Source organism: Leopardus geoffroyi, chromosome C1 (assembly GCF_018350155.1).
Source record: "Leopardus geoffroyi isolate Oge1 chromosome C1, O.geoffroyi_Oge1_pat1.0, whole genome shotgun sequence".
Classification (NCBI taxonomy): domain Eukaryota; kingdom Metazoa; phylum Chordata; class Mammalia; order Carnivora; family Felidae; genus Leopardus; species Leopardus geoffroyi.
In genome coordinates, this window is record NC_059328.1 from 75,427,223 (window position 1) to 75,454,503 (window position 27,281).

At 38.5% G+C, this 27,281-nt stretch overlaps 1 protein-coding gene across 4 annotated transcripts in view; it reads right to left on the minus strand.

The window, feature by feature from the left end:
* Positions 1–300: 300 nt before the first annotated feature.
* LOC123598193 (guanylate-binding protein 4-like) overlaps positions 301–27,281 on the minus strand; it is a 37,750-nt gene continuing 10,769 nt past the window's right edge. For 3 of the 4 annotated variants that reach the window (XM_045478181.1, XM_045478180.1, XM_045478182.1), the window contains exons 5-15: positions 25,145–25,254; positions 24,739–24,935; positions 22,531–22,776; positions 21,194–21,474; positions 20,052–20,264; positions 18,649–18,751; positions 18,126–18,319; positions 17,097–17,265; positions 16,302–16,495; positions 5,778–5,845; positions 301–1,145 (exon numbers count right to left, since the gene is read on the minus strand). In XM_045478181.1, coding sequence (XP_045334137.1) covers positions 5,798–5,845; positions 16,302–16,495; positions 17,097–17,265; positions 18,126–18,319; positions 18,649–18,751; positions 20,052–20,264; positions 21,194–21,474; positions 22,531–22,776; positions 24,739–24,935; positions 25,145–25,254 — 1,755 coding nt within the window. In that variant the 3' untranslated portion in view covers positions 301–1,145; positions 5,778–5,797. The remainder of the gene's footprint in view (positions 1,146–5,777; positions 5,846–16,301; positions 16,496–17,096; positions 17,266–18,125; positions 18,320–18,648; positions 18,752–20,051; positions 20,265–21,193; positions 21,475–22,530; positions 22,777–24,738; positions 24,936–25,144; positions 25,255–27,281) is intronic. The other variant, XM_045478183.1, reaches the window with a different exon arrangement.

Sequence of the window (27,281 nt, forward strand, 5' to 3'; positions counted from 1 at the left end):
TGTCGGAGATCAGTTAACTATAGTTGTGTGAGTCTATTCCTGGGCCCTCTATTCTGTTCCATTGATCTACTTGTCTATTCTTTTTCCAGTGCCACGCAGTCTTGATTACTATAATTTTATAGTAAGTCTTAAGCTGGGTAGTTTCAGTTTCTGACATTTTCTTCTCCGTCAGTATTTGCTGTATATTCTGGGTCTTTTGCCTCTCCATATGAACTTTAGAATTAGTTTGTCAATATCCACAAAATAACTTGCTGGCATTTTTACCAGGATTATATTGAATCTATAGAACTGACATCTTGACAATACTGAGTGTTCCCATTTATTTAGATTTTCTTTGTTTTCTTTCAACAGAGTTGTTATTTTCTTCATTAGACCTTACACATATTTTTTTTCAGATGTATAACCTAAGTATTTCTTTCTCAGGAGTGCTAACATAAATGATATTGTGTTATTAATTTCAAATTCCACGTGTTCATTGCTGATGTATAAGCAAGCAATTGATTTTTGTATGTAAACCTTGTATCCTGCAACCTTGCTATAATCACTTATTAGTGCCAGGAATTTTTTGTTGTTGTTGATGATGTTTTGAGACTTTCTACATAAAAAAATCTATATATCTTTCCTTTTCTTGTCTTATTTCATTAGGACTTCCAGTATGATGTTCAATAGAAGTGAAAGCAGACATCATTGCCTTGTTCCTAATCTTACGGGAAAGCATCTAGCTTTTCACCATTAAGTATGCTTGTAGGTTTTTTTCAGCTATTCTTCATCAAGTTGAGGAAATACCCCACTATTCCTAATTTGTGAAAGGTTTCATCACGAGTGAGTGTTAGACTTCTGTCAAATGCTTTTTCTTCATTAATTGATATAATCATATTATTTTTCTTCTACTGTCTTGAGTTTAACCTAACTGTAAAAGCTGATGTGGCACCTTGCTTGGGAATTAGTTATTTGGCACCTAGTGTTCTCAGTCCAGGACACTTAGTGGACCCCTAACAGAAGAGTCCCATTTAGCATCCTGAAACATAAGAAGAAGGAGCCCCAAACTGATGATATCCTAAACCACATCGAGTTCCTGGAAATGCAGACTTTAAGCAGTTTCAGGCCATCAGTCTATTTGATGCAATTCTTCAGCTGATAAAAATCTGGGGATAAAAGAATAAATAGTTTTAGAGTCAAGATCTATAGCTTTACAATATTCTGGAATAAGAGCAAGAGGCACTAGCTACTGTGACAGAAAGCTAAACACCACAAAACAAATACTCTGATATTGGTGGGACTGAGGAAATCTATATAAAAAAAAAAAGAAATAAGAAGAAACTGTTACTGCACAAATCTGAGTCAGTGAATCAGCTTAGTGAGATAGGTGTAATAAATATGTCATCTTGTTCATAATCACAGTGTGGGCTGAGCCAGTGGAAACAAGAGCTGCCCTTAGTTCAGCAGTTAGTATTTTTGAGCGTGGGGAAAAAGAATGCAAAATTTAGGAGGTTTTTATATTTGTCTGATGGATATCAGAAGGAGAAGCTTCCTCTGTGACCTGGGTTCTAGATGCTAGCATTAAATATTTGCGAATGTGGAAAAGACAAAAGGCTTGCTAATGCCACTCTCTGAGAGGTCATGGTGTCCCTCTGTTCATTTCCCTCAGCCCAGGTTCAGGTGACTGTGACTTTTCCTTCACTCCACCCTGAATTTAGTATAATTTGTTTCATGATACATCTTTGATGGTGACTATAGGTACTATCGGCATCTCCCATCCTAGTTTCTTGGCCACTCCTCAGTTTGCTCTGACCCTATTACTCCAGGAACAGATTCGATGTCTTGCAGTGAGGCTAACTGAAAAGACCATATTCACCCTTGACCCAAAGATCCAATCTGTGAAATGAAAATAATAGATAGCCAGTTTGGTCTACTTTTATTGTTTGTGATATCTGGTTCAAGATAGTGAACAAGTAAATTTTTTTAATCTCCACTCTATTTTTATTTTTTAGAGAGAAAGAGAGAGCACAAGCAGGGAAGAGGGGGAGGGGGAGGGAAGGAAGGGGAGAGAGAGAGAGAGAGAGGGAGAGAGAGAGAAAGAGGGAGAGGGAGAGAGAGAATTCCAAGCAGGTGTGGAGTCTGATGCGGAGCTCCATCCCATGATCCTGGGATCACGACCTGAGCTGAAATCAAGAATCAGATGCTTAACTGACCGAGCCACGCAGGCGCCCTTTAATCTCCACTTTTAAAGTATCTTTAGACATGTCATCAAACCTTGCCAGGATAGTTTATTTAAAGTTAAGGAATTTTCAAAATTGAGACTTTGTCATCAGCCCAACTAAAGGCTGCTGATAAAAGCTATTACTTTACGTTTTGCCTATCTGTCATTATTATATACCTCTCAGGCCTTCAAAACTAGCATTTCCATGGTTTTTGTGTATTTAAAAACAAAGTTCTTTGGCTAACCTGTATCTTGATGAACATGAATATTTTACCATTAAATGAGAAGTAATAACTGCTAACATAATGTTAAAAATAAAGTGCTTGGTTGTCTAAAAAAGCAACAATTAATTATATTCAGGATTTTAGATGGCTACAAGAAGAGGTGCCATTACTGCTGGATCTCAAAAGATAACTCAGATTGCATCAAAGAAAAATGAGAGGAAATGCATTTTAGACCAAAAGAATGAAATGAGCAAATAAACAACGGTAGTGAGCAAATGCTAGGAATCCACTGGAGTTCACCATAGCCACAGGCTCATTAAGGATGAGGCTGAAAGATCAGGTGGGACCTGAGTAATGGGATTTATTCCAAAGGCATATAGAGTTCCACATTCTGATGGCAGGAGGAGAAAGAGTACAGTGAGGACACTGGAGATAGAGATCCCTTTAGAGGTTGCTGTCACAGCACCTCTGCTTCTACCACTCCAGGCTTGTGTGGAAGCATTCCTCCACAGGGTTCTGCAGGGATTCAGGTTCCTTCCATCTAGTTGTTCTGTACCCACTAAGAAAGCCTATTTATCTGCAAGGTCAAAGCTCCACTGCTGTCAAATTTGAACCAGTAGGAGGGAAAAGATGGAACTGGTGGAGTACAGGAGCAAATTTCTGTGGCCTAGACTCTCAAGTGACATACACATACTTCTGTTTCTATCCCCTGAGCAAACATAATCACATAGACCACTGCTAGCTTTAAGAGCAGCTAGAAAAATCTAACATCTAGCAAGGTTGTCAGGAGCTCATTTTGATAACAGAACTTTATAATAATTAGAGCTGACATTTCTTTTATTATTGTAAAAAGATATGCAACAATATCTGAGACAGATAATTTTAAGAGTCCTGAAATTAAACTTGGCCATTTTAAGGGATGGACCCAAGCTGCACTAAGTACAGAGGTCCTGTACTTTCTGAGGCACAGATATTGACGTAGGAGAGGGTGGGCACATGACTATCATCCAAATAAAAAGAGTCCTTCCTCACCAACTGGATCAAGGAATCCCCCTCTGTCTCTCTCATTTTTTGTTGCTGTTATTTTTCATTTTATTTATGAAGCTATAAAGATATGATTCTAGAGATGATGAATCTAAGGCTAGTTATATTTGGATGTATAGCAGGATGTTTTTACTATTTAGCAATGAAAAAAAATAAATTTGGCGTCTCTCTTCCAGATTCCATTATTTGGAAGAAAATTTGCTGACAAGAAAAATAACTTTTTTAAAGGCTTATTTATTTATTTTGAAAGAGAGTGTGCATGTGTGAGCAGGGGAGGAGCAGAGAGAAAGAGAGAGAGTGAGAGAGAGAGAGAGAGGATATCCCAAGCAGGTTCTGTGCTGTCAGCATGGAGCCCAACATTGGGCTTGATCTCACACAACATGAGATCATGACCCAAGCCCAAATCAAGAGTCACATGTTTAACCAACTGGGCCACCCAGGTACCCCAGGAGAAATAACTTTTTATATTTTGCAAGTCTAAGTACCAAGAGTATACTCCTGGTAAAAGAAGAATTGTTAAAATATTCTTAAACTGATGGAAGCTAATGAGATTTAATTTAATAGAAATGACTTTTTTCATGTTTTATCAATTTAACTCCTCCCAAATGCGGTAGCATGTTGTTTTAGAAATTGTGGTTCTTTGGCACCTCCTGCACTCATCTTTAGAGAATGGTGGAAATTCTCAGACAGGAAGAGTCTCGTTTAACATCCTGTTACACAAAGTTTGGTGAAAAACCACAAAGCTGCAAATGTACCAGCCCTTCCAGAAAAGCACAGACATGAAACAATTTCAGTTCAGAAATGTGGTGAGTGCAACTGATCAGTTAAAAAATTAAATGTCTTAAAAAATAATAGCCTTTTAGGGACATAATTCACATGCTTAGGGAATTTTAGAACTGGAGAGTTTAGCAACTGTGATGTAAGAGTAAAAACAATCCAAAACCAAAATCACCTTGCATTTGCTGGATTGTGAAAAACACAGACTAAGCGAAGAGAAATCCAGAACTACATAAAATGTAAGGCAACGGAACTTGCCTAGTGGTTTGGCTGTGATAAATATGGCAACTTGCCTACATGTTGGATTGAAAAATGCATCAGTTCACTTAATTGAACTTAAGTTCAATCTTACTGCACCGAAAATATAGGTCTTAAAGGGAAAACTGAAATCACAGAGGATTTTAATTTGCAGGATGGATATTCAGGAAAGAGTCTCTAATAAGACTTGGACAGTAAAGTGCTAGTATAACATATTTATGAGTTCACAAAAGCGTCTTTCAAGCTACTCTCTGTGTCTTTTTTTAAAAAAATTTTTTAATATTTGTTTATTTTTGAGAGACAGAGAGAGACAGAGCACGAGTGGGGAAGGAGCAGAGAGAGGGAGACACAGAATCTGAAGCAGGCTCCAGGCTCCGAGCTGTCAGCACAGAGCCCAACGTGGGGCTCGAACCCACGAACCATGAGATCATGACCTGAGCCGAAGTCGGTGTTTAACCGATGGAGTCACCCAGGCACCCCTCTAAGTGTGTCTTTGTGCCCATTCTCCAAAGAGGTTGAGGCCATGTGCCCCGTTTCTTTCATCCACCCTTACACATGCAAGACAGCTTGTGCCATATCTCCTATGGTGACCATAGGTGGAGTCTGACACTTTGCTCATTCTTTTTTCAGGAGGACCCTTCACAGATGCAGATTGCTCTGATTCCCCTATAAAAGGTTCAAGTAAATGTACTAATGTACTAATATGAAAAACCCCCCACCCTTCTTCCAGAAACCGAATCAGAAGAACATCTTAACAAAAGTCAACTGGCGTGACCCCTCTGTAGCCTATGGTTTCCGCTGTGGTACACTGAAGGCATACGTAAGTGCACCCTACCTCAAGTATAGTCCTTTTACACATTTCCAACACTTGTCAGGAATGATCCATTTTAAGTCTAGGAATTATTAAATTTGTGACTTAAATGTGCGGTCTCATTATTAAGGAGTACACATTCAAAGCCTCTTCAAGTCTGATTTATAAAGGGGAAATCATTATTTTTCTGGCTTAATATTTCCTTTTTACCATTTTTGGGGGGCATCAGAAAGCTCACACAATTAAAGAGGACAGACTTTAATATTTGGGGGCATTAATTATCCATATAAGCTACCCTACAGAAGAAAGGAAGACCTAACATAATATGTGAATTTTTAAGTGTCTCTGCTTTGGTCAGTACACATACACCTTAAACCTATAGCCTTTATATAGTGTTGTGCCCCAAAAGGTTAAAACATAGGTTTTAGGAACAAAAGCTGGAAGGATGAGTGGACTTACTCACCATCACACACAATGATATCCTCAGGGAATCTGTGCTTTTTGTCGCTGGAAACCGGAAGCTTCTAGTATCTATTAAAGAAATTGAAATCAGTGTGAATTCTTTACAATAAACCTCAAGACTCAGATGATTTAACTGTGATTTCTACAAACAAACATTTAACAATATTTTTTATATAAATTCTTGTCAGAGGTCGCCTGGGTGGCTCAGTCGGTTAAGCGTCCAACTTCAGCTCCGGTCCTGATTTCATAGTTCATGGGTTCAAGCCTCGCGACGGGTTCTGTGCTGACAGCTCAGAGCTTGGAGCCTGCTTCAGATTCTGTGTCTCCCTCTCTCTCCGTGCCCCTTTCCTGCTCATGCTCTCTTTCTGCCTCTCCCCTGCTCACACTCTATCTCTGTCTCAAGAATAAACATATATAAAACATATTTTTTTAATAAAAAACAAAAAAAAGAATTTCTTGTTGGGCATCAAAAATAAGGCAAGTTGGAGTGCCTGGGTGGCTCAATCAGTTAGGTGTGTGACTCTCAGTTTCAAGTCAAGTCATGATCTCATGGTTTGTGAGTTCAAGCTCTACAGTGGGCTCTAGGCTCTCAGTGCAGAGCCTGCTTGGGATTCTCGGTCTCCCTCTCTGTCTGCCCTTCCTGCACTCTCTCTCTCTCAAAAATAATATAAATAAACAAAAAAATAAGGTATGCTATCTAACTCATTATTCAAGAAAGTCCTTAATACCAAATATGACCACAGTTGTATAGAAAAAGTTTATGACAACTATAAGGAGGCAAAAATTCTAAATCAGATATTAGCAAACAATACAATCCCCATCAAAATTCCAATGATATTTTTCACAGAAATAGAAAAAATAATCCTAAAATTTATATGGAATCACAAAAGATCCCAAATAAAAAAAGTCATCCTAAGAAAGCAGAACAAAACTAGAGGTATCACATTTCCTGATTTCAAACTTTATCATGAAACTACAGTAATCAAAACAGTTATCAAAAAATTAATAATAGAATTACCATATGAGCCAGCAATCCCACTGTGGGTATACTTCTGAATGAAATGGAAGCACTATCTTCGAAGAGATATATGAACCCCACGTTCACTGCAGCATGATTCACAGTAGCCAAAATGTGGAAACAAACTAATTTTTATCAATGGATTAATAGACAAAGACGATGCGTGTGTGTGTGTGTGTGTGTGTGTGTGTACACTATTGTATAGATAATGGAGTGGAATATTACTGAGTCATGAAAAAAAGGGAATCCTGTCATTTGCAACCGCATGGATGAACACTGAGGGCATTTTGTTAAGTGAAATAAGTCAGACAGAGAAAGATGAATAGTGTATGTTCCCACTTACATATGGAATCTTAAAAAGGTAAGGTCATAAAAAAAGAGTATAATTGTGGTTGCCAGGGACTAAGGGGTAGGGGAAATGGAGAGATGTTGGTCAAAGAGTACAAATTCTCAGATATAAGATAAATAAGATATGGGATCTAACTAATGCACAACATGGTGACTATAATTAAAATACTGTATTACATACTTCTAAGTTGTTAAGAGAATAGATCTTAAGTGTTATCACCACACACACAAAAGTAATCACAATTATGTAAAAGGATGGAGGTGTTAACTAATCTTATCGTGGAAATAATTTTACAAAGTATACATGTATCTAGTCATCACATTGCACACATTAAACTTACATATGTTATATGTCAAAAAGATTTCAATAAATCTGGAGAAAAAAAGATCATGTCATGTGCAAAGAGAGATAATTTTACTTCTTCCTTTCTAGTTTGGATGCCTTCTATTTCTTTTTCTTGCTAATTGCTCTGGCTAGGACTTCCAGTACAATGCTGAATAGAATTGGTGAAGGAGTGCATTCTTGTCTTGTTCCCAATCTTAGCAGAAAAGCTTTCAACCTTTCACCATTGAGTGTGAAATTAGCTGTGAGTTTTTTATTTATGGCCTTTGTTTCGTGGAGGTAGTTTCCTTCTACTTCTACTTTGTCGAGGGTTGTTAACATGAAAAGGTGTTGAATTTTGTCAGATGTTTCTTCCTTATGAATTGAGACTATCATTTTTCTCCCCTCCATTTTGTTAATGTCATGAATTACATTGGTCGATGATCATCCCTTAATCTAGGGGAGCGGGCAATGTGGCTTTTTCTTGATTGGGGTTCACTTGACTTTTGTGTTTACTTTGTTTTCTAGAGGTTCTATAAGATTATTTTAGTCATATTATTATTATTATTTTTGTTATTATTATTTTAATGTCTCTATGAGGGAACAAGGGCTTGGAGCTTCTAGTCTGCCATTTTGTGGGCATTATCTTCATAGTGAATTCTGTTTTGATCACACATATTATTTGTATTGGAGTCAAGCAAAATGTAATATAATTTTCCTGTGCTGGTATGTTCCCCCCTGCTGTTGGCCATGCAGATACTAGGTAGGCCAAAGGAGACCACTGGCATGGTCATATCAGCTTTCCTAAGCTTCCTTAACCTATTTCCTATATTCCTGGAGAGAGGACTGCTCTATTTTTTCTTTGAATTTCTATACAGCAGCCAACACTGAAGAGTCTTCTTAATAAATACATTTCCAAGGGCTATTCAACTCCAGCTTAAGAGGTGAGAAGGTAGCAACAAATAAGGCAGGCTGTAGACTAAGTTTGAGAAAATAGAGATGGTAATGTAAAAATGGCCAAGCAACTTACATCTTACTTCATCCAAATACCATGTACACAAATGGCTTGAACTTGTCTTCTTACAAGATTGTCCAAGATGTGGGGCGCCTGGGTGGCGCAGCCGGTTAAGTGTCCGACTTCAGCCAGGTCACGATCTCACGGTCCGTGAGTTCAAGCCCCGGGTCAGGCTCTGGGCTGATGGCTCAGAGCCTGGAGCCTGCTTCTGATTCTGTGTCTCCCTCTCTCTCTGCCCCTCCCCCGTTCATGCTCTGTCTCTCTCTGTCTCAAAAATAATTAAACGTTAAAAAAAAATTAAAAAAAAAAAAAAAAGATTGTCCAAGATGTGCTTGAAATCATTCTTTGATTACTTCAATGATTCAACAATTATTTACTATTCACTATTATGTAAGACACCTTTTACTGGGAGGCTTATCTTTGGGTATTTACAACATTTATTACAAAAGGAAGTTTATGACTAAACATGGAAGTGGTGAAGATCCCTTTTACTCTGCCCTATTGTCCTTTACTCACTCTTAATCCTTTCCAGTTATCATTTCTTGTAAACACTGCTTTGTTGAGTGTTCCTCATTCTTTTTCCCTCTATGGTTATCATTCACTGCAGCTAGTATGTTTCCTAAGGCTTAAGGTGTTACCTGATAAAAAGTATGTCCTGAAAAGAGGCAGCTCATTCAGACAGAAGATAATGTATATGATGTGTGTTGGCCATATGTGTTAGGGAGATTTCATGGGGAAGTAGGGCTTATCCCTGCTTCTTTCCTTTACCAAAACATGCATATGGACAGTATGAGATGCAGTCCTCTGAGTGATATCAATGGGTCACTAGGGACTGATTCAGCTACTGGACTTTCACTCCAATGGCTTTGGTTGGGGAAAGTAGAAGGGGGCTAAACTTTGACTCACAACCGTGCCCTAAAGGCTTTAGAGAGAATGAAATCCAGAATCATGATACCTCCAGTTTTGTTTTTCTTTTTCACGACTGCTTTGGCTATCTGGGGTATTTTGTGGTTCCATACAAATTTTAGGATTGTTTGTTCTAGCTTTGTGAAAAATGTTGGTGGTATTTTGATAGGGATTGCATTAAAATGTGTAGACTGCTTTGGTAGTATAGACATTTTAAGTATGTTTGTTCTTCTAATCCATGAGCATTGAATGCTTTTCCATTAAGAGCCATATTACAAAGCTGAGTCATCAAGATACTATGGTGCTGGCATAAAAACAGACACATTGATCAGTGCAACAGAATAGAAAACCCAGAAATGAACCCCAACTATACGGTCAACTAATCTTTGATAAAGCAAGAAAGAATATCCAATGAAAAAAGAGTCTCTTCAACAAACGGGGCTGGGAAAACTGGACAGAAACATGCAGAAGAATAAAAGTGGACCACTTTCCTATACCACACACAAAAATAAATTCAAAATTGATGAAAGACCTAAATGTGAGACAGGAAACCATCAAAATCTTAGAGGAGAACACAAGCAGCAACCTCTTTGACCCTGGAGCACCTTCCTATTAGACACATCACTGAAGGAAAGGGAAACAAAAGCAAACATGAACTATTGGGACTTCAAGATACAAAGCTTCTGCACAGTGAAGGAAACAATCAACAAAACTAAAATGCAGCCTATGCAATGGGAGAAGATATTTGCAAACGACATATCTGATAAATGGTTAGTATCCAAAATATATAAAAAACTTATCTAACTCGACATCCAAAAACCAAATAACCCAGTTAAGAAATGGGCAGAAGACATGACATTTTTCCTAGGAAGACATCCAGATGGCTAATAGACACATAAAAAGATACTTAACATCACTCATCATCAGGGAAATACAAATTAAAACCATAATCAGATACCACCTCACACCTGTCAGAATAGCTAAAATTAACAACTAAGGCAACAACAGGTATTGGTGAGGATGCAAAGAAAGGGGAACCCTCCTGCACTGCTGGTGGGAATGCAACTGGTATAGCCACACTGGAGAACAGTTTGGAGGTTCCTCAAAAAGCTAAAAATAGAACTACCTTTGAAGATCTGGGGTTTATGTGGTGGGCTCTGTGCTGGGAGTTAGATTCACAATGATGAAAAAGTCTGAGCACCTGAGATCAAGAGAGGAGGAGCGATGCCTATAAACAGCCTATTTCAATGTCAAAATTAGTAAGAAGTGCTCTGACAGGGGTGACGATAAGGAACACAGAGGAGGAACAGATCAACTGCCTCCTTGGGAAGTCAGGACAGATAGGGGCTAGCAAATAATGAGAATGTAGTATGGTGGCAGGATGTCTGTATGCAATACACAAAGACACAGAATCCAAAGATAACGTGTAGCTTGCAGAATCACAAGTAGTTCATTCTAGCTATATCACATTCTACAGCACCAGGCAGCTGGAAAAGGAATTCCAGAAAAATCTAGTTGATACTGAAGAACAATTTTTCTAATTCACTCCCTTCATAAGCATGGGGCTGGAACATAGAGGCATTCTAGCAAACTTCCCAAGTGACTATATAGCAAAAGAAAGTAGATTTCACGTACAGCATGGTGATTATCATTAATAATAGTGTTGTATGTATTTGAAAGTTGCCAGGACAGTAAATCTTAAAAAGTTCTCATCACAAGAAAAAAAGTGCACCTGTGCATGGTGATGGGCGGCAACTAGACTGGGGGTGACCATTTCCCAGTGTATATAAATGCTGGATCAGTATGTTGTACACCCGAAATTAATATAATGTTATATGCCAATTATACCTCAGTAAAAAAAGAAATTAGAGACTGGAACATCGAAAGGTCATAATTAAAGCAAGATTAGGATGCATATCTTATGGTTTTCAGCTCCCTGTTGTAATCAGCAGACTCTTCCTACTGCACTGAGGTATGCTGTTTCAAGGAGCATAACTGCTTCCACCCTATTACTAAATGTTCCCTTTCCATGTATTTTTATTTTAGTTTTAATTTTAGCAGTTTTAAGTCTTTATTTCTGAATATGTAACAGTAATACCATACAAAATGTAAGAGGCATGGAGAAGAATATATGACATAAAGTTAGCTACCCTCTCAAGCCTCACATCAACTACACAGGTCCATCCTCAGTCACAACCATAGTTACTAGTTTATTTCATATTTTTCCTGAGACATGTAAAATACATGTGCATATTCATTATATTTAAATTTACTAGTAGCAACTATGCATACTTTCCGGATGTTTTTTTACTTTATGCTAAATCTAGAGATCTTCTCATATTAGTACAGAGTTTTCCCTTTCATTGTAGTGACCATAGAATACTCTTGTACAAATGCCCCATGATTTCTATTACCAGCACCTGACAGTTGTTTTCTGATTTTGTGCCATACACATGTGCTGTAACATATATCCTAGCACGTATGACATTGGCACACGTACAATTAAATCTATAAGATAAATTCCTAAATTTGAACTTGCTGGATCAAAGGTATGTGCATTTAATACCTTGACATAGAATTGTTCCAATCTGTACTTTCTCGAAAATATGGGAAATTTCCTATTTCTCTAAATCCTTGGCAACTTAGTATCCCATCAAATGTATTTTTCTTTGCTAACCTTAGGGATGAAACAGAAGCCTCAAAACTTTATTTTGCGTATCTCATATTATTAGCAAAGTTGAATATATTTCATTTCTTCTAATATATTTGCCCATTTTGGGGGGACAGGGGTGTTCTTTTTCCCACTGCTTTAAAGGGATCATTATGGCTAAAAGAAATTACATTATTTTTTCTGATACATATTAAAATGAATTCCTCATTTTGCCATCTTTACTTTGCTCATGTTTTTCTATGAAGAACTTTTTTTTCTTAGACAAATGAATTCATCAGTATTTTCTTTTATCTACCTCAGTATGACTTATTTCACTTAGCATAATACCCTCTAGTTCCATCCAGGTTGTCCCAAATGACACAATCTCATCCTTTTTTATGGCCATGTAATACTCCATTGTGTGTGTGTGTGTGTGTATGTATATACATACATACATATATATATACATATACATATATATATGTGTGTGTGTATATATATATATATATATATATATATATATATATATATATACACCACATCTTCTTATCTGTTTATCAACGGACACTTAGATTGCTTTCATATCTTGGCTACTGTAAATAATGCTAGAAGAAACATGGGGGAGCACTTTTTGAATTAGCGTTTTTGTTTTCTTTGGGCATATACTCTGTAGTGTAATTACTGGATCATATGGTATTTCTATTCTTAATTTTTTGAGGAACCTCCATACTGTTTTCATAGTGGTTATACCAATTTACATTCCCATCAACAGTGAATGAGGGTTCCTTTTTCTCCACAACCTTGCCAACACTTGTTATTTCTTGTCTTTTTGATTTTAGTCACTCTGGTGTGAGGTGGTATTTCACTGTAGTTTTTTTTTTAACTTTTTTTTCAACGTTTATTTATTTTTGAGAGAAAAAGACAGAGCATGAGTGGGAAAGGGACAGAGAGAGAGGGAGACACAGAATCCGAAGCAGACTCCAGGCTCTGAGCTGTCAGCATAGAGCCTGACGCAGGGCTCAAACTCACAAGCTGTGAGATCATGAAGTCAGATGCTTAAGTGACTGAGCCCCTATCTCACTGTAGTTTTGATTTGATTTCACTTATAAGTGGAATCTAAGAAAAACCACAAATGAATAAACAAACAAAAAGTAGTACCAGACAGAGAACAAACGGATGGTTTCCAGAGGGGAAGGAGGTGTGGGGAATGGGCAAAATAGATGAAGGGAGTGGGAAAGGCTTCCAGTTATGGAATGAATAAGTCACAGGAATAAAAATTACAGCATAGGGAATACAGTCAACGATACTGCAACAGCAATATACAGTGCCAGATGCTGGCTAAACTTGTGGTGAGCATAGCATAATGTATAAACTTGTCAAATCACTATGTTGCACACCTGAAACTAATGTAACATTGTGTGTCAACGACATTCAAAAAAAATTTAAATATATCTTTTTTATCTATTTCCATTATGTCATACTTAGAAAGGTCCTACTGGGGCACCTGGGTGGCTCAGTCGGTTAAGCTTCCAACTTTGGCTCAGGTTATGATCTCACCGTTCGTGAGTTCAAGCCCCGCGTTGGACTCTGTGCTGACAGGTCAGAGCCTGGAGCCTGCTTCAGACTCTGTCTTCCTCTCTCTTGGCCCCTCCCCCACCCACAGTCTGTCTGTCTGTCTGCCTCTCTCTCTCTCTCTCAAAAATAAACATTAAAAATTTTTTTTAAAAAAAGAAGGTCCTACCTACTCCCATATTATTTTTTTAACTCCCCCCTATTATTTAATTTTATGCTGTAATTTTTCATGTTTGTATCTTTGAACCATCCGAAATTTATCTGGACCATCTTAAAATTTACATGTAAAGGAGAACCCAACTTTTCTTTTTCAGATGGCTGCCTATAGTTCAAACACCATTGGCTGAATATCCCATATTCCTTCACATAAGAAAATGCCCAAGTTATCATCTGCTGAATTTCTGCATGACTTTGCACAAATTTCTTTTCTTTTCTTTTTTAAATTTTTGAGAGAAAGAGAGAGTGCGAGTAGAGGGGGAGACACAGAAAGAGAATGAAAGAGAATCTCAAGCAGGCTCCATGCTCAATGTGGATGGAGTCCCAGATGGGGCTTGATCCAACAACCATGGGATCATGACCTGAGCTGAAATCAAGAGTCAGATGCTCAACCAACTGAACCACCCAGAAGCTTCATGCACCAATTTCTAAACTTCCAAGTCTGTTTTGTCATTGTTTCAATATCCAGATGTTAGTACCACAATGCTAATTCTTGGGATGTTTTAACATGTGGCTAAAGCTAGTTCCCTTTCATTTGTCTTTTTTTCAGGATTACACTGGATATTTTTGTTTTTGGCTTTTCCATAAAACTTTCAGAATTAATTTATCTACTTCTTGAAAAATTATGTTTGACATATTTTTGGATCACATTAAATGTCCATATTAATACTGAAATTTTAATTTCTGTCCATTTTTATAAATTGTGTCTTACATAGCATTTAAAAAATTTTGTTCGGGGCGCCTGGGTGGCGCAGTCGGTTAAGCGTCCGACTTCAGCCAGGTCACGATCTCGCGGTCCGTGAGTTCGAGCCCCGCGTCAGGCTCTGGGCTGATGGCTCAGAGCCTGGAGCCTGTTTCCGATTCTGTGTCTCCTTCTCTCTCTGCCCCTCCCCCATTCATGCTCTGTCTCTCTCTGTCCCAAAAATAAATAAAAACGTTGAAGAAAAAAAAAAAAAAAAATAAAAATAAAAAGAAAAAAAAAAAAAGAAAACAAAAAATTTTGTTCATGTAAATTTTATGTACTTCATGATTTTATTCTGTAGTATCATATTGCTTTTGATGTTATTGGAAATTTGATCTTTTTTTCCACTGTATCTTTTAATATGCTTCTCATTTCTCCAAATTAATTTTGTCAATATGAAGTTTATCTTTTCTGGGTAAGACCTTCATATATTTAATTACTTTTTAAACTTTTGCTAAATGAAACTAACATGACACATACACCTCAAAAATGAGTCACAGCATAACAAGTCTCATTCTATAATTTCCTAACAGGAATTATGAGCTTATTTCATTTGTGATCCCAGAACTTTAAATCCTTCAAAAGCAGTTTTTCTTGGGTTTCTAAAAGGGAGAGTTCACTTTTGAAAGTCCCCAATTATCAAGTTGGGTTTCACTTTTAACACTAGCAGCTAAGCTAAGCATATCCATCTTCATACCTTCTTCTCTATCTTCATAGTGTTCCTTGATGGGGTTTTTCAATATATCCATGTATTTGAAACTGATGGTAAGAGTATCTATGGCATGTAACTTCCTAATTTTCTCAGGATCATCTCACTAAGGGTGGGGAGATGCTGAGTCAAGACTGAGAACTATTACAGAAATGTGTTCCAGTTCTAATGATACCCTTTGGGAGAGAATGTAGGTTTGGTTCTAACTAATTCTCAGTTCTGCTTCAGGTATGATGGCCAAAACCATCTACAAAAAATGAGAATTGCTAACACTGTGCAGAAAACAGGCTATCAAGCTGCATACTGGAATAAGGAAGACTATTCCCTTGGGCTTTATAGAGTAACACGCAGATCTGGAAACAAATACAGCAAGTTATAGGGCTTTCAGAATTCTATATTTCATATCAGGAATAATCTGATACTTTCAGAACCCAGTAGATCTATTTTAGATGTATCTGATGGTTACACTAATATCCTAAAGACTATAGTACTGAGGTCCTACCCAATCCAAGCATTAAGAGAACATGCTGTAGTCACTACAAACAGCAACCTACCAATCTGCGGATGTTATTTGTTCATTTCAAAGACGAACACTAGAGGGGCACCTGGGTGGCTCAGTTGGTTAAGCATCCACCTTTGGCTCAGGTCATGATCTTGTGGTTCATGAGTTCGAGCCCCGGGTTGCACTCTGGGCTGACAGCTCAGACACTGGAGCCTGCTTCAGATTCTGTGTGTGTGTGTCTCTCTCTGCCTCCCCTCCCTTCCCCACTCTACTGGAGTTCTGTCTCTCTCTTAAAAATAAATTAATATTAAAAAAAAAAAAAAAAAAGACTACCACTACAGAAAGTGTTAGAGTTGTGTGGATTTAAGGACCTCAGCAGGATCCAGAAGGATTTGAGGTTCTAATGAATTATATACTTTTTATGATTCTCCCTGGGATCTTGATTTCTATTAGTATTGGCTCTCCCTTTCCTCAGGAACCAGGGCACTGTCCATGGAGCACTGCCCAGCTCTGTGCAAGGCTTACCTTCAGCTTGTGCATCAGCACTTTTTCCTGCTCTCTCAGAAGGCTTTCTATTTCCTTCTCCAACTTCTCTCTCATTTGGGGTATGTTTTCCCTGAAGCTTCTCTCTTGAGACTCCATTTTTTGCAGTTGCTCCTTGTGTTTCGGAGTTAGCAGCTCCTGCTCCTTCTCAGTTGCCTGCTTCTTAGCCCGCTCAGCTGTTCCACGAATGGTTTAGAGAGAGAAGAAAGCAATGGTCAGGTCTGATGATTTTATTCTGCAGTATCTCATCTGTTTTGCTGCAATTGCAAATTCAGCTTTTCCTTACATTTATCTTTTATTAAAATTATTATTTTTTTAATATTTATTTTCGACAGAGAGAGAGAGAGAGAGAGAGAGGATGAGTGGGGGAGGAGCAGAGAGAGGGAGACACAGAATCCAAAGCGGGCTCCAGTATCCGAGCTGTCAGCACAGAGCCCAATGCGGGGCTCGAATTCACGGACCACAAGTTCATGACCTGAGCCAAAGTCGGACTCTCAACCCACTGAGCCACCCAGGCCCCCTACATTTATCTTTTAACAATCTTGTTTACCATTTCCTTTATTTGATCAAAATGAAGTATGTCTTTTGTATGTCAGGCCTTAGTAATCATTAATCACTGTTGATCTTTAAACTTTTGTAAAAAGAAACTAATATGACACGTGCTTCCAAAATAAGTCACATCATCACAAAAACCCTCATTTTATGAATTCCTAAAAGGAATTCTGAACCTATGTCATTGTGAGCTGAGAATCTTCATCCCCAAACCAGGTAACTCACTATGATCCGGTGTTTCTTTACTGAATACTCCATCAGTCACATCAATAATCCATTGACCCAACAAATATTTATCTTTATTTGCCACAATCTCTTTTTTTAGTAGCTGTATCTCTCTACGCAACTTCTCAGATTTCTTTTCAAATCCCTCATTATGAAGTTCTTCTTGGACCTATAAAAAAGAAGGAGTTCACTTCCGAAAATCCTCTATTATCAAAAGCAAGGGTTTTGAGTCTAACAGTTTCAGCACTGAAGAACCATGTCTACTGCACTATCACCCGAGAGTGCTCTTTGATGAGTCGATCCTGGAGAGTGGGAGTATCCATGGTTTACACCTTCCCACAATTCCCTCAGCACCATCTCACCAAGAGTGGGGTGGGGTCAGGCTAGATCAGACCTAAGAACTATCCTCTTAGTTCCAGCAGTGAGGATGTCCTTCAGGGGGATGTAGGATTAATTCTATTTCTTGGTTCCACCAAGGTAGCATGAACACACACATCTAACAAAAATGGGAAGTACTGATCCCCTCTAGAACACTGGCTGTCAAGCATCGGACTGAGTTGAAGAATTACTTTTCCTCTGTGCTCTGTCGGACGACTCATACAGATCTGGAAACAAATGCAGCAAATTTTAGAGCTTCCAAAATCCTGTATTTCAAGGCTTTCTGATACTTTTAAGATAAGCTGGAGTTCTTTTAGGTCTGTTTGATGGCTGAACCAAGAATCCTAAGGACGAGCAGACTAGGGCCTTATTTAATTTGGGTCCAATGAAACCATCCTAACAATCACCACAAACAGCAGCCCAGCACCCTTAGGGATGTTAATTGCATACTACAAATTCTCTAACTACATAAGCCTTTGGAATTTGTGGATTTAAGAGCCCCAGAGGGTCCAGAAAGATCTGAGGTTTTAATGAATCGTATGTCTTTTATGATTCTCCCTGGGATCATGATTTTTAATAGTTTGGCTCTCCCCTTCCTCAGGAACCAGGGCACTGTCCATGGAGCACTGCCCAGCTCTGTGCAAGGCTTACCTTCAGCTTGTGCATCAGCATTTTTTCCTGTTCTCTCTGAAGGCTTTCTCTTTCCTTCTCCAACTTCTCTCTCAGTTGGGCTATGTTTTCCCTGAAGCCTCTCTCTTGAGCCTCCATTTTTTGCAGCTGCTCCTTGTGTTTCTGAGTTAGCAGCTCCTGCTCCTTCTCAGCTGCCTCCTTCTTAGCCCGCTCAGCTGTTCCACGAATGTTTTAGAGAAGAAAGCAACAGTCAGGTCTGATTCTACTCTCCTTAGCACAGATACCAAACTGACTTTGAAAAGGAAGCTGAGAAGCCCCCAAATTATGTGGGTCACCAAGAGCACATTTCAGAATACGATGGAGATGGCCCTCCTTGTCTGCCTGATATAAAAAGACAACTCTGACTGTTATATGTGTATTTAGCAGTGTTGTTCCACAGTAGGAGAGGAAGCTCTTTGTTTCATGCAGGTTTTGCCCTCATTTCTGTCTGGAGGTAGTGCAGCAACCCACCCACTCTGCTATGAGCTCAGCCCTGCACCTGTACCTGCGAGTGCCTTCTCTTGACAGGTGAGGGCTTTGTCTCCCTGCAGGATGGATTTCTCTATTGCCACTTGGGACTGTAAGAAGTGCTGGAGAACTTCATTTGCCTGAGGAAACAAGGAGAAGAGACATGACATGCAGCACACATCATGTCTTTTGGGGGAAATTATTGTTCTACAAAGTCACAAATCTGGCCTTGTAAATTTTTCACTTGCTTAGATATCCCTCACTAACTTTCCTTCTATGCCTCCAATATAAATTCTGAGATCTTCTGTGAGACCTGAAAACCTTCCACTGCAGCCTCCTTTGCAGCCCTCCATCCTTCTTTCCAGTGAAGCTTTCCACTATCCACCCCAGGTGCCGCCCAGCAGACTTCAGTGTGTATATAAACAGGGACTCCTGTTTTCTCAAACATTTGCTCAATCTATTTTCTGCCAGGATGCTCATCTACCCTTTCTTAACTAGGATAACATTTATGGATACTTCATCCTGTAACTCCTATTTCTCTTTCAGAGTGCTTTGCTAAGCTACCTTTCCAGTTTGGAGGATGGCCAATTACTCTGAGCGGCCCTACCAGCTCTCCCCTTGCTGGTAGTATGACTCTGGGCAACTTTTTTACTTCTTTGTGTATTGCATTTCTCAACTGCATAACTATAGTATCTAAGTTATAATAATATTCTGAGCATTAAATTGACAATCCAACCAAAATACCTGATTATAGGTTATTTACTATATGCATGGCATAGTAAGGGGGTGCTGAACATGTCTACTAGTTTTTTTTGAGAGAGAGAGAGAGAGAGAGAGAGAGAGAATGCAAATGAGCAGGGGAGGGACAGACGGACAGGGAGAGAGAGAGAATCTTGTGCAGGCTCCACGCCCAGCATGGAGCCCAATTCAGGGCTCAATTTTATGACCATGAGATCATGACCTGAGCTGAAATCAAGAATCAGACACTCACCTACTGAGACGCACAGGGGCCCCATCAGCCAATATCATAATGATTGTTACCATCAATAATCATTACCATTATTTTACTATCTGCTCATCAAAGTATGATAATTATATATTTGCCCAATTTTTTGTCTTCATTTCAGGTAATATCATCATCTTGAGAACAAAGGTTGTGTTTACTCTTTGTATCCTCTATACTTAGCAAAGAAATGGCCACATTGTTTGATAAAGAAAAGTTGTTCTCTTTAACCCAGAATTCCCAAAATATTGCAAATATATTTCCAGTTCCTTCAACAACATATAACTACTTGCGGATAAAAACTAAAAGTGTGGAGATATTGCCCTGCTCTGCTTTCTCCATAAAAATGGTGCTATGATCTTAGATTTTCAGAAAAAGCAACAAACACCCTTTGACTCTACGGTTCTGACAGCTATCCCTCCCTCTTTATTCCTTACCTTAACCCCTTTCCTGGGCACTAGGTTATAGTCCCATTCAACCTTGTTCTTTGCTTCTAAGTAGAGACTGTGTCCTCCAGGAACACAGAAAGTTCCTGTTGAGATGCTTTTCATCAGGGGCTCTGTAAGTTGCTGAAGCTTTGCCTGGGAATATTTAACAGATGTGTATTCATTCTGCAGCAAGAAATCTTTCCTCTTTTTTTCTATCATGTCCTGCCAGAGAAATGGGGGAGAAATCCAATAGAAAGAAGCTGTTAGAAGGGGAAGTCCAATGTCATCCTCTTAGAAAAAGCATTCCGATCACCTACGAGTAGACCGGAACATGGAATGGACCAGAAGTCAAAAGACTTTTAGTCCTAGTTCTAATCAATTCTGTGTTACTTGGGGAAAGCCCCTTAACTCCCTTGGATTTAAGCTTATCATCTACAAAATGATGGTGTTGGAAGACATAAACTCCAATTTTCCTTCTACTGTAGTATGATTAACAGTGACCCAACCATCAATAATAAACAATAGAAAGTTGATTTGTGGCCAGAAGTAGCACTTCCTCAGAGGATTTGGGTTGCTACAAATGGATTTTGTGTACAAAGAAAATCAACCCCCCAGTGCTGACTGAAGAATACTCTGAAGAGAGTTTGGAATCCTTAATGAATTCTTCCAATAGGATTCTAGTATGTGAAGATATAAAAACAGAACTTTTTCCTTTGAACTTGTAAATTGCAATCCAAGGGATTGGATACACCAACAACCTTAATGAACTGGAGGCTCCTCAGAGGCCTGCAGATGAGAACTCAGTCCTGTTGACACCTTGTTCTTAGCCTGTGATACCATGAACAGAGCACAGGACCATTCCACACCAGACTTCTGACCTACAGATTGGTGAGCTTATTCATATTTGTTGTTTTAAACTGGTGAATTCATGGCAATTTTTAATGCAGCAATAGAAAATTAATGAACTGCCTACATTACAGTAAAAGGGTGAACTGTAGTCCTGTAAAGCCCTGTCTCACAACAATCCAGGCTCCTTCTATCATTGTAGAGATGAGCTATTTAATCAAAAATATAGGCTCTAAGCATCATTTCAGAAGGGGAGAAATCAGGAGTGATAAATTACCATGAGGTTTTTACTATAAGACAATTACCATGAGATTTTTCTGGAACTCCTGCTTGTCATCCTTAAAGGAATGCTCCATGAAGACTGCAATGGCTTCCCTCTCGCAGTCTGTATGCACATCCAGCAGCTCCTGGAGCGTGTCTGTGGGGAAGCTCACTCGTTGGGCCATCTGTTCGGTGTAGTGGTCGGCTGCCTTCTGCACGGCCACTGAGTTCTCACGCTGGGCAAGAGCTGTCACCACGTTCTCCAAGCAAGGAACTTCTCCCGTCTTGATGGCATCCACATAGGCTTTCAACAGAGTCTCCAGCCCTGAATAGGCCAGGAAATTTGAGGATAAATAGTGAGGTCTTAATCACTGGCTTCCAGTTTTTATGGAGCATCATCCTGAGATCACAAAAAAAAAACCCCACCTTATTTAGAAGGAAACTTTATTTTCTTCTTTGGGAATCTATTCCTTTCTAACAACATTACTGTTTTCCTGTTCTTTCTTTTATTGTTCTCCATTTCTTCATATTATAATTTAAATTACCAGTTACAACAAATATGCTCATGGGTCACTGGAAAAATAGTTTTCCATTCAATGAGAATAAAAAGAAATAGGTTATATAGGTGAAGTAGTGTATACAAACAAGACCAGATACATAATTTGTGTGGCCCAGTACAAAATAAAAATGTGGGCTCCTAGTTGAAAATGATCAAGAATTCAAAACAGTGATAGACAGATGTCTGGGTGGTTCAGCTGGTTAAGCAACTGACTCTTGATTTCCACTCAGATCATGATCTCATGGTTTAAGCTTAAGCCCCACATCGGATTCTGCACTGACAGCCTGGAATACTCTCTCTCAAAATAAATAAATAAACTTAAACAAAACAAAATAAAACAGAGTCAGAGTATGAGCCCATCTCCATATGGGACTACATAAGTCACATACCCATGAAGCATGCATGCCCTGCATATAAGATTATACATAATCTTCTATCTCAACAGGCTTAAAGGAATTTATAGCTTCCTATTTATGATATGACTCATGTAAGTTTACAAAATATCTACTATATCCTTAAAGACCAGAAGATATCCTATAGGATTTCTCAATCTACAGATGTCCTCTCTTTAACTCCATCTTGCCTTTTTATAACTAGTGAATTAAGGTTCTGAGATATATTAAGTCTCAGCAAACCCTCACACAGGGAGACTAATTAAGAAACATGTATGGATACTTTTCATGGCATGAATATCTGCTTCTCCATAGTCAGTTGACATCTGACAAACAGATGTCAACAAAATTACTGCCGAAGTCAGAGTATACTCAAAGCTCCACCACACACACTGATACAGAGACATGCTGTGGGACAAAGGTGACTCACGGTTCCCAGTGACAATGATTCCCTCTCGTAGGGTCTTGGTCTTTGTATGAGTGAAAACATAGGTACGGAATTTGTTTGATTGCTCCCGGAAACTACTATCCAGCTGGTCTTCTGGCACGTTCTCAATATGGGCTAAGAGATTTTTGTCATTTGTAGGCCGGTCAAAGATGAAGCACTTCCGTTTTGGAAAGAACTGTCTGATACACTCTCTGGACATGTTGGAATTTTGGATTTTGGGATTTGTGCCTGCAAAGGTGGAAAAAAGGCGATCACTGAAAGGCAGTCTCCAGGTAAGGGGGTGAGGACTTCATTTCCAGGAATCTTTGCATCACTGCAGCTCTTATGACTGTAAATCTCCTTTATTCTAATCATGTGTTTCATAAATCAATCTTGGGCTAACATACCAAAGTTAAGGAAAATTCCTTGAACAGAGTTAAGAGTCAAGGGAGTACTTCAGGAGAGGAAAGAGAGGCATTCAGCCCAAGAGAAGAACCTTAGGATAGTTTCCTTAGCATTTTTATGGAGTCCCATGGATTAAATACTGAATACATGTTTAGTGATTAAGAAGAGTCCGAGGTCCATAAATATAGAGAACAAACTGGTGGTTGCAGAAAGGGTGGGGGTAGGGGAATGAGCAAAATGGGTGAAGGGGAGTAGGAGGTACAGGCTTCATGTTATGGAATGAAGAAGTCATGGGGATGAAAGACGCAGCAGAGGGAATACAGTCAATGGCACTGTAATAGTATTGTATGGTGATAGATGGTAGCTACTCTTGTCATGAGCATAGCATAATGTATAGAGTTGTCACATCACTATGTTCTACACCTGTAACAATATGTGTCAACTATACTTCAATTAAAAAAAAGAAAAAAGAAAAAAAAAGGTCAGAGGTACTTTTCTGATCTTATTATTTCCATGGCAAAAATGAAAAAATAGGCCTTGGGACACCTGGGTGGCTCGGTTGGTTGAGCATCTGACTTCAGCTCAGGTCATGATCTCACAGTTCATGAGCTCAAACTCCGCAGGAGGCTCTCTTCTGTCAGTGCGGAGTCCAGTTCAGATTCTTTGTCCTCCTCTCTCTCCGCCCCTCCCCTGCTCACTCAGTCTCAAAAATAAATAAACACCAAAAAAAAAAAAAAAAAAAAAACAAAAAAGAAAAAAGAAAAGAAAAGAAAAGAAAAGAAAAGAAAAAAAAGAAATATGGGCCTTGAAGTGATGCCAGAACAAACGGATAACATTTTGCTGGGGAAATGTCAGGAAGGAAACAGATGATACCCATGTCAGTGAAGAAAACTTTTATAAGCATAAGCCAAAATCAGATCATACCGCAAATATGTTTAGAGAGTCCTGTAACTGAAGTCTCTAAAGTATACATTAATCTCAATGTAATTTGAGACCTCATCATTTCCCTATGTCAGATTAATTTAGACTTCATAGAACAATTAAGAGCAACTCTATGGCACATATCAGCTGTTTAATAAAGAATAAAGTAATGAAAAAATAAAAATAGATATTCCCTATAGATGCCTTCTATTATCCACTCTGCTAAATATAATGTGACAAATTCATAATATTAAAATAGCAATATTGTGTAAGGCTACAAAATGAAAAGGATGATGTTATAAGAAAGGTGACATGAAGGACTCAGTTTTACTGGAAAGGTACGTCAACATTTTTTTCTGGACCTGTTAGTGTGGAAAATACCCTTTCTGTGAAGAATATAACTCTCTAGGTACTAGTAAAATATATTTTACTATTAAAATATACTTACTATTTTACTATTCCAATTACCATATTATTGTTACTATTATATTTCAAAAATAAGGTAATTAATTTCATTGTGATTTTGTCTAGCAACTTCCAATCTGATTTTTTTTTTAAAGAAAGAACAGGAAGAACACTTAACAAGCTACAGAAATATGTGGGCCTCAAGAAGTTATAGCACTGATTGCAATCTGGAGATCTTTTTTCATGGCATTAATTAGCATTAAGTTATCTGATCCAAAATGGGGCCCTAAATTTCTTTAGTGACCTTAAGCTTCAATTGCTGGAGATTTTAAAGTAATAATAACCCACAAAACCCAATCACCATTAGCACTGGCTTCAATCCAAATTCAAATAAACATATATGTCAAATGCTGATTGACAGGACTCAGCTGATCCCACCCATTTAAAAAACCTTCTACCATTTAAGCCATACTCTGAGACCTGGAAGCAGCTTCAAGGCATCCTCCAGGTACTCATCTTCAGTTACGGAGTATCCATTTATCTTCATCTCCAATGTGAAATCTCGTAAAGCCCAAATAAAGTCTGGAAAGAAACTCACAAACTTGGCAGAGTCCTCTACCCCAGTGTAGTCTGAGGAGGACTTTGCCCTGACCAGCTGCGTTAGTTCAGTCATATAGCTGTGGGAACTCGGCTAAGGAAAAAGTACTTTACATCACAATTTCCAGATCTCAGATAGAAATACATTCTATAAACACTAATTTTTGTTCTCCGTGTCCCCTCACCCCCTTCTTCAACCATGACAATTAAGTCACAGGAAAGAGGACAGTCTCAGTTGCCATTCCTGTAAACTCAATAAAACTTGGTGGTTTGGTCCCTGGAAGGATACTGCAGCTGCTCCAGGGCCTGGCTGTTGATGGTGCCCATGCTGTTGTAGATCAAGGTGCTGCTCAGAAGCACAGTCAGGGCAAAGATCCATGAGTCATTCTTAGGGTCTTCCTGAAAAGCACATTGGACAAGGGACTTAGAAGGCTGCTCTTTATTCATTAATTCATTTTTCATTCATTCAGCTTTTCATTCATTATTTTGTCACTATATATTGCCGAACACTATGGCAAAGAATACAAGTTTTGAAGACCATCATAAATTCAACCTCATTTTGAGTATTAATACAATCCCCTCTCAGAGCCTCAGTATCCTAAGCTATTAAAAGAAGTGAATGACATGGTTAATATGTGTAGAATGTTTAATGCAGTGCCTAGAAGATAGTAGGTATACAATGTGAGCAATTATTCCTCTAACAAATTTTTCTTCATGTTGTCTGTATTTGCAACACAAATGTTGTTCAACAACTACTCTTTAGGCACCTACAAATGCCAGACACTGCATTTGGCTGCATGGATGAAAAGATCCACATGAGATTCCCTGAACTCAAGATGACTTTATGAAGGGACAGATAAACATGTCAACATATAAATGTAACCGAGATTATAATCTCTTGCATGGAAACAAGTATTGTGCAACTTCAGAGCATATCTTCCAGGGATATGATGGATATATGATGAAATCTGGTGCACTTCAAAGAGTTGATAGAATGTGGACATGTAGATTTGAAGGGATCATGCAGCTTGCCAAGGCAGAATTATTAGAAAGTGCAGATCCTGAAAAACTGTTACAAAGTTACTTCTGTTTGACTGAAACAATGAGTAGGGGTGCAGATATGGAAGACAAAGCTAAAATTAAGATTCAGGGCAAGACCTGAAGTTCTCTGAAGACCAAAAAAACAGGGTCAGATATCTCAAATCACTCCACAATTCTAGCATTAGCCATTGGTTCTGCTGCCATCAGGAGTTTACAGTATGGTATACTTTGTTGCCTTGTACAAATGCAGTATCTGCATTCTATGCTTACCAGACTTGATCTTGAAGACTAGAACACTTTTTCATATTTTTGGGAAAAATTATTTCTTCAAGTCCTTATTTCATTATCCCTAAAACTAATCAAATTTAGATTTTTTTTTAAAAAGCAGGACTTGAGCCAAAAAACAATCTATTTAAATCTCAGGAAAATCATTTTGGCTTTTTTATTTGTTTGCATTTTCTTTTTTCTTTTTAAAATATATTTTAGTTAGTTAACATACAGTAGAATTTTGGTTTCAGAAGTAAAATTCAGTGATTCATCACTTACATACAACACCCAGTGCTCATCCCAACAAGTGCCCCTCTTAATGCACATCGCCCATTTAGCTCATCTCCCATCCACCTCTTTCCATCAACCCTCAATTTGTTCTCTACCATTAAGAGTCTCTTGTGGATTGTGGGGCACCTGGGAGGCTCAGTTGGTTAAGCACCTGACTTTGGTTCAGGTCATGATCTCATAGTTTGTGGGTTGAGCCCAGTGTTGGGATCTGTCTAGATCCTGGACCCGGCTTCAGATTCTGTCTCTTTCTCTCTCTCTCTCTCTCTCTCTCTGTCTCTCCACAGCTCCCACTCTGTTGCTCTCTCTTTCAAAAATAAATAAAAATTAAAAAAAAAAAAAGACTTCTGGTTTGTTAACCTTTCTTCTTTCCCCCCACCCTTCCCTTCATCTGTTTTGTTTCTTAAATTCCACACGAGTGAAATCATATATTTGTCTTTCTTGGACTGACTTATTTCCCTTAGCATAACACATTCTAGCTCCATTCACATCATTGCAAATGGGAAGATTTCCCTTTTTTGATGGCCAAGTAATATTCTGTTGTATATACACACCACATCTTCTTTATCCATTCATCTTTTGGTAGACATGTGGGCTTTCCCCCTTGTTTGGCTATTGTTGATAATGCTGCAATAAACACTGGGGTGCATGTACCCCTTTGAATCTGTATTTCTTTATCCTTTCAGTAAACATATAATAGTGCAATTGCTAGATTGTGAGGTAGTTCTATTTTTAGTTTTTTTTTTTTTCAAAAAATTTTTTTCAACGTTTATTTATTTTTGGGACAGAGAGAGACAGAGCATGAACGGGGGAGGGGCAGAGAGAGAGGG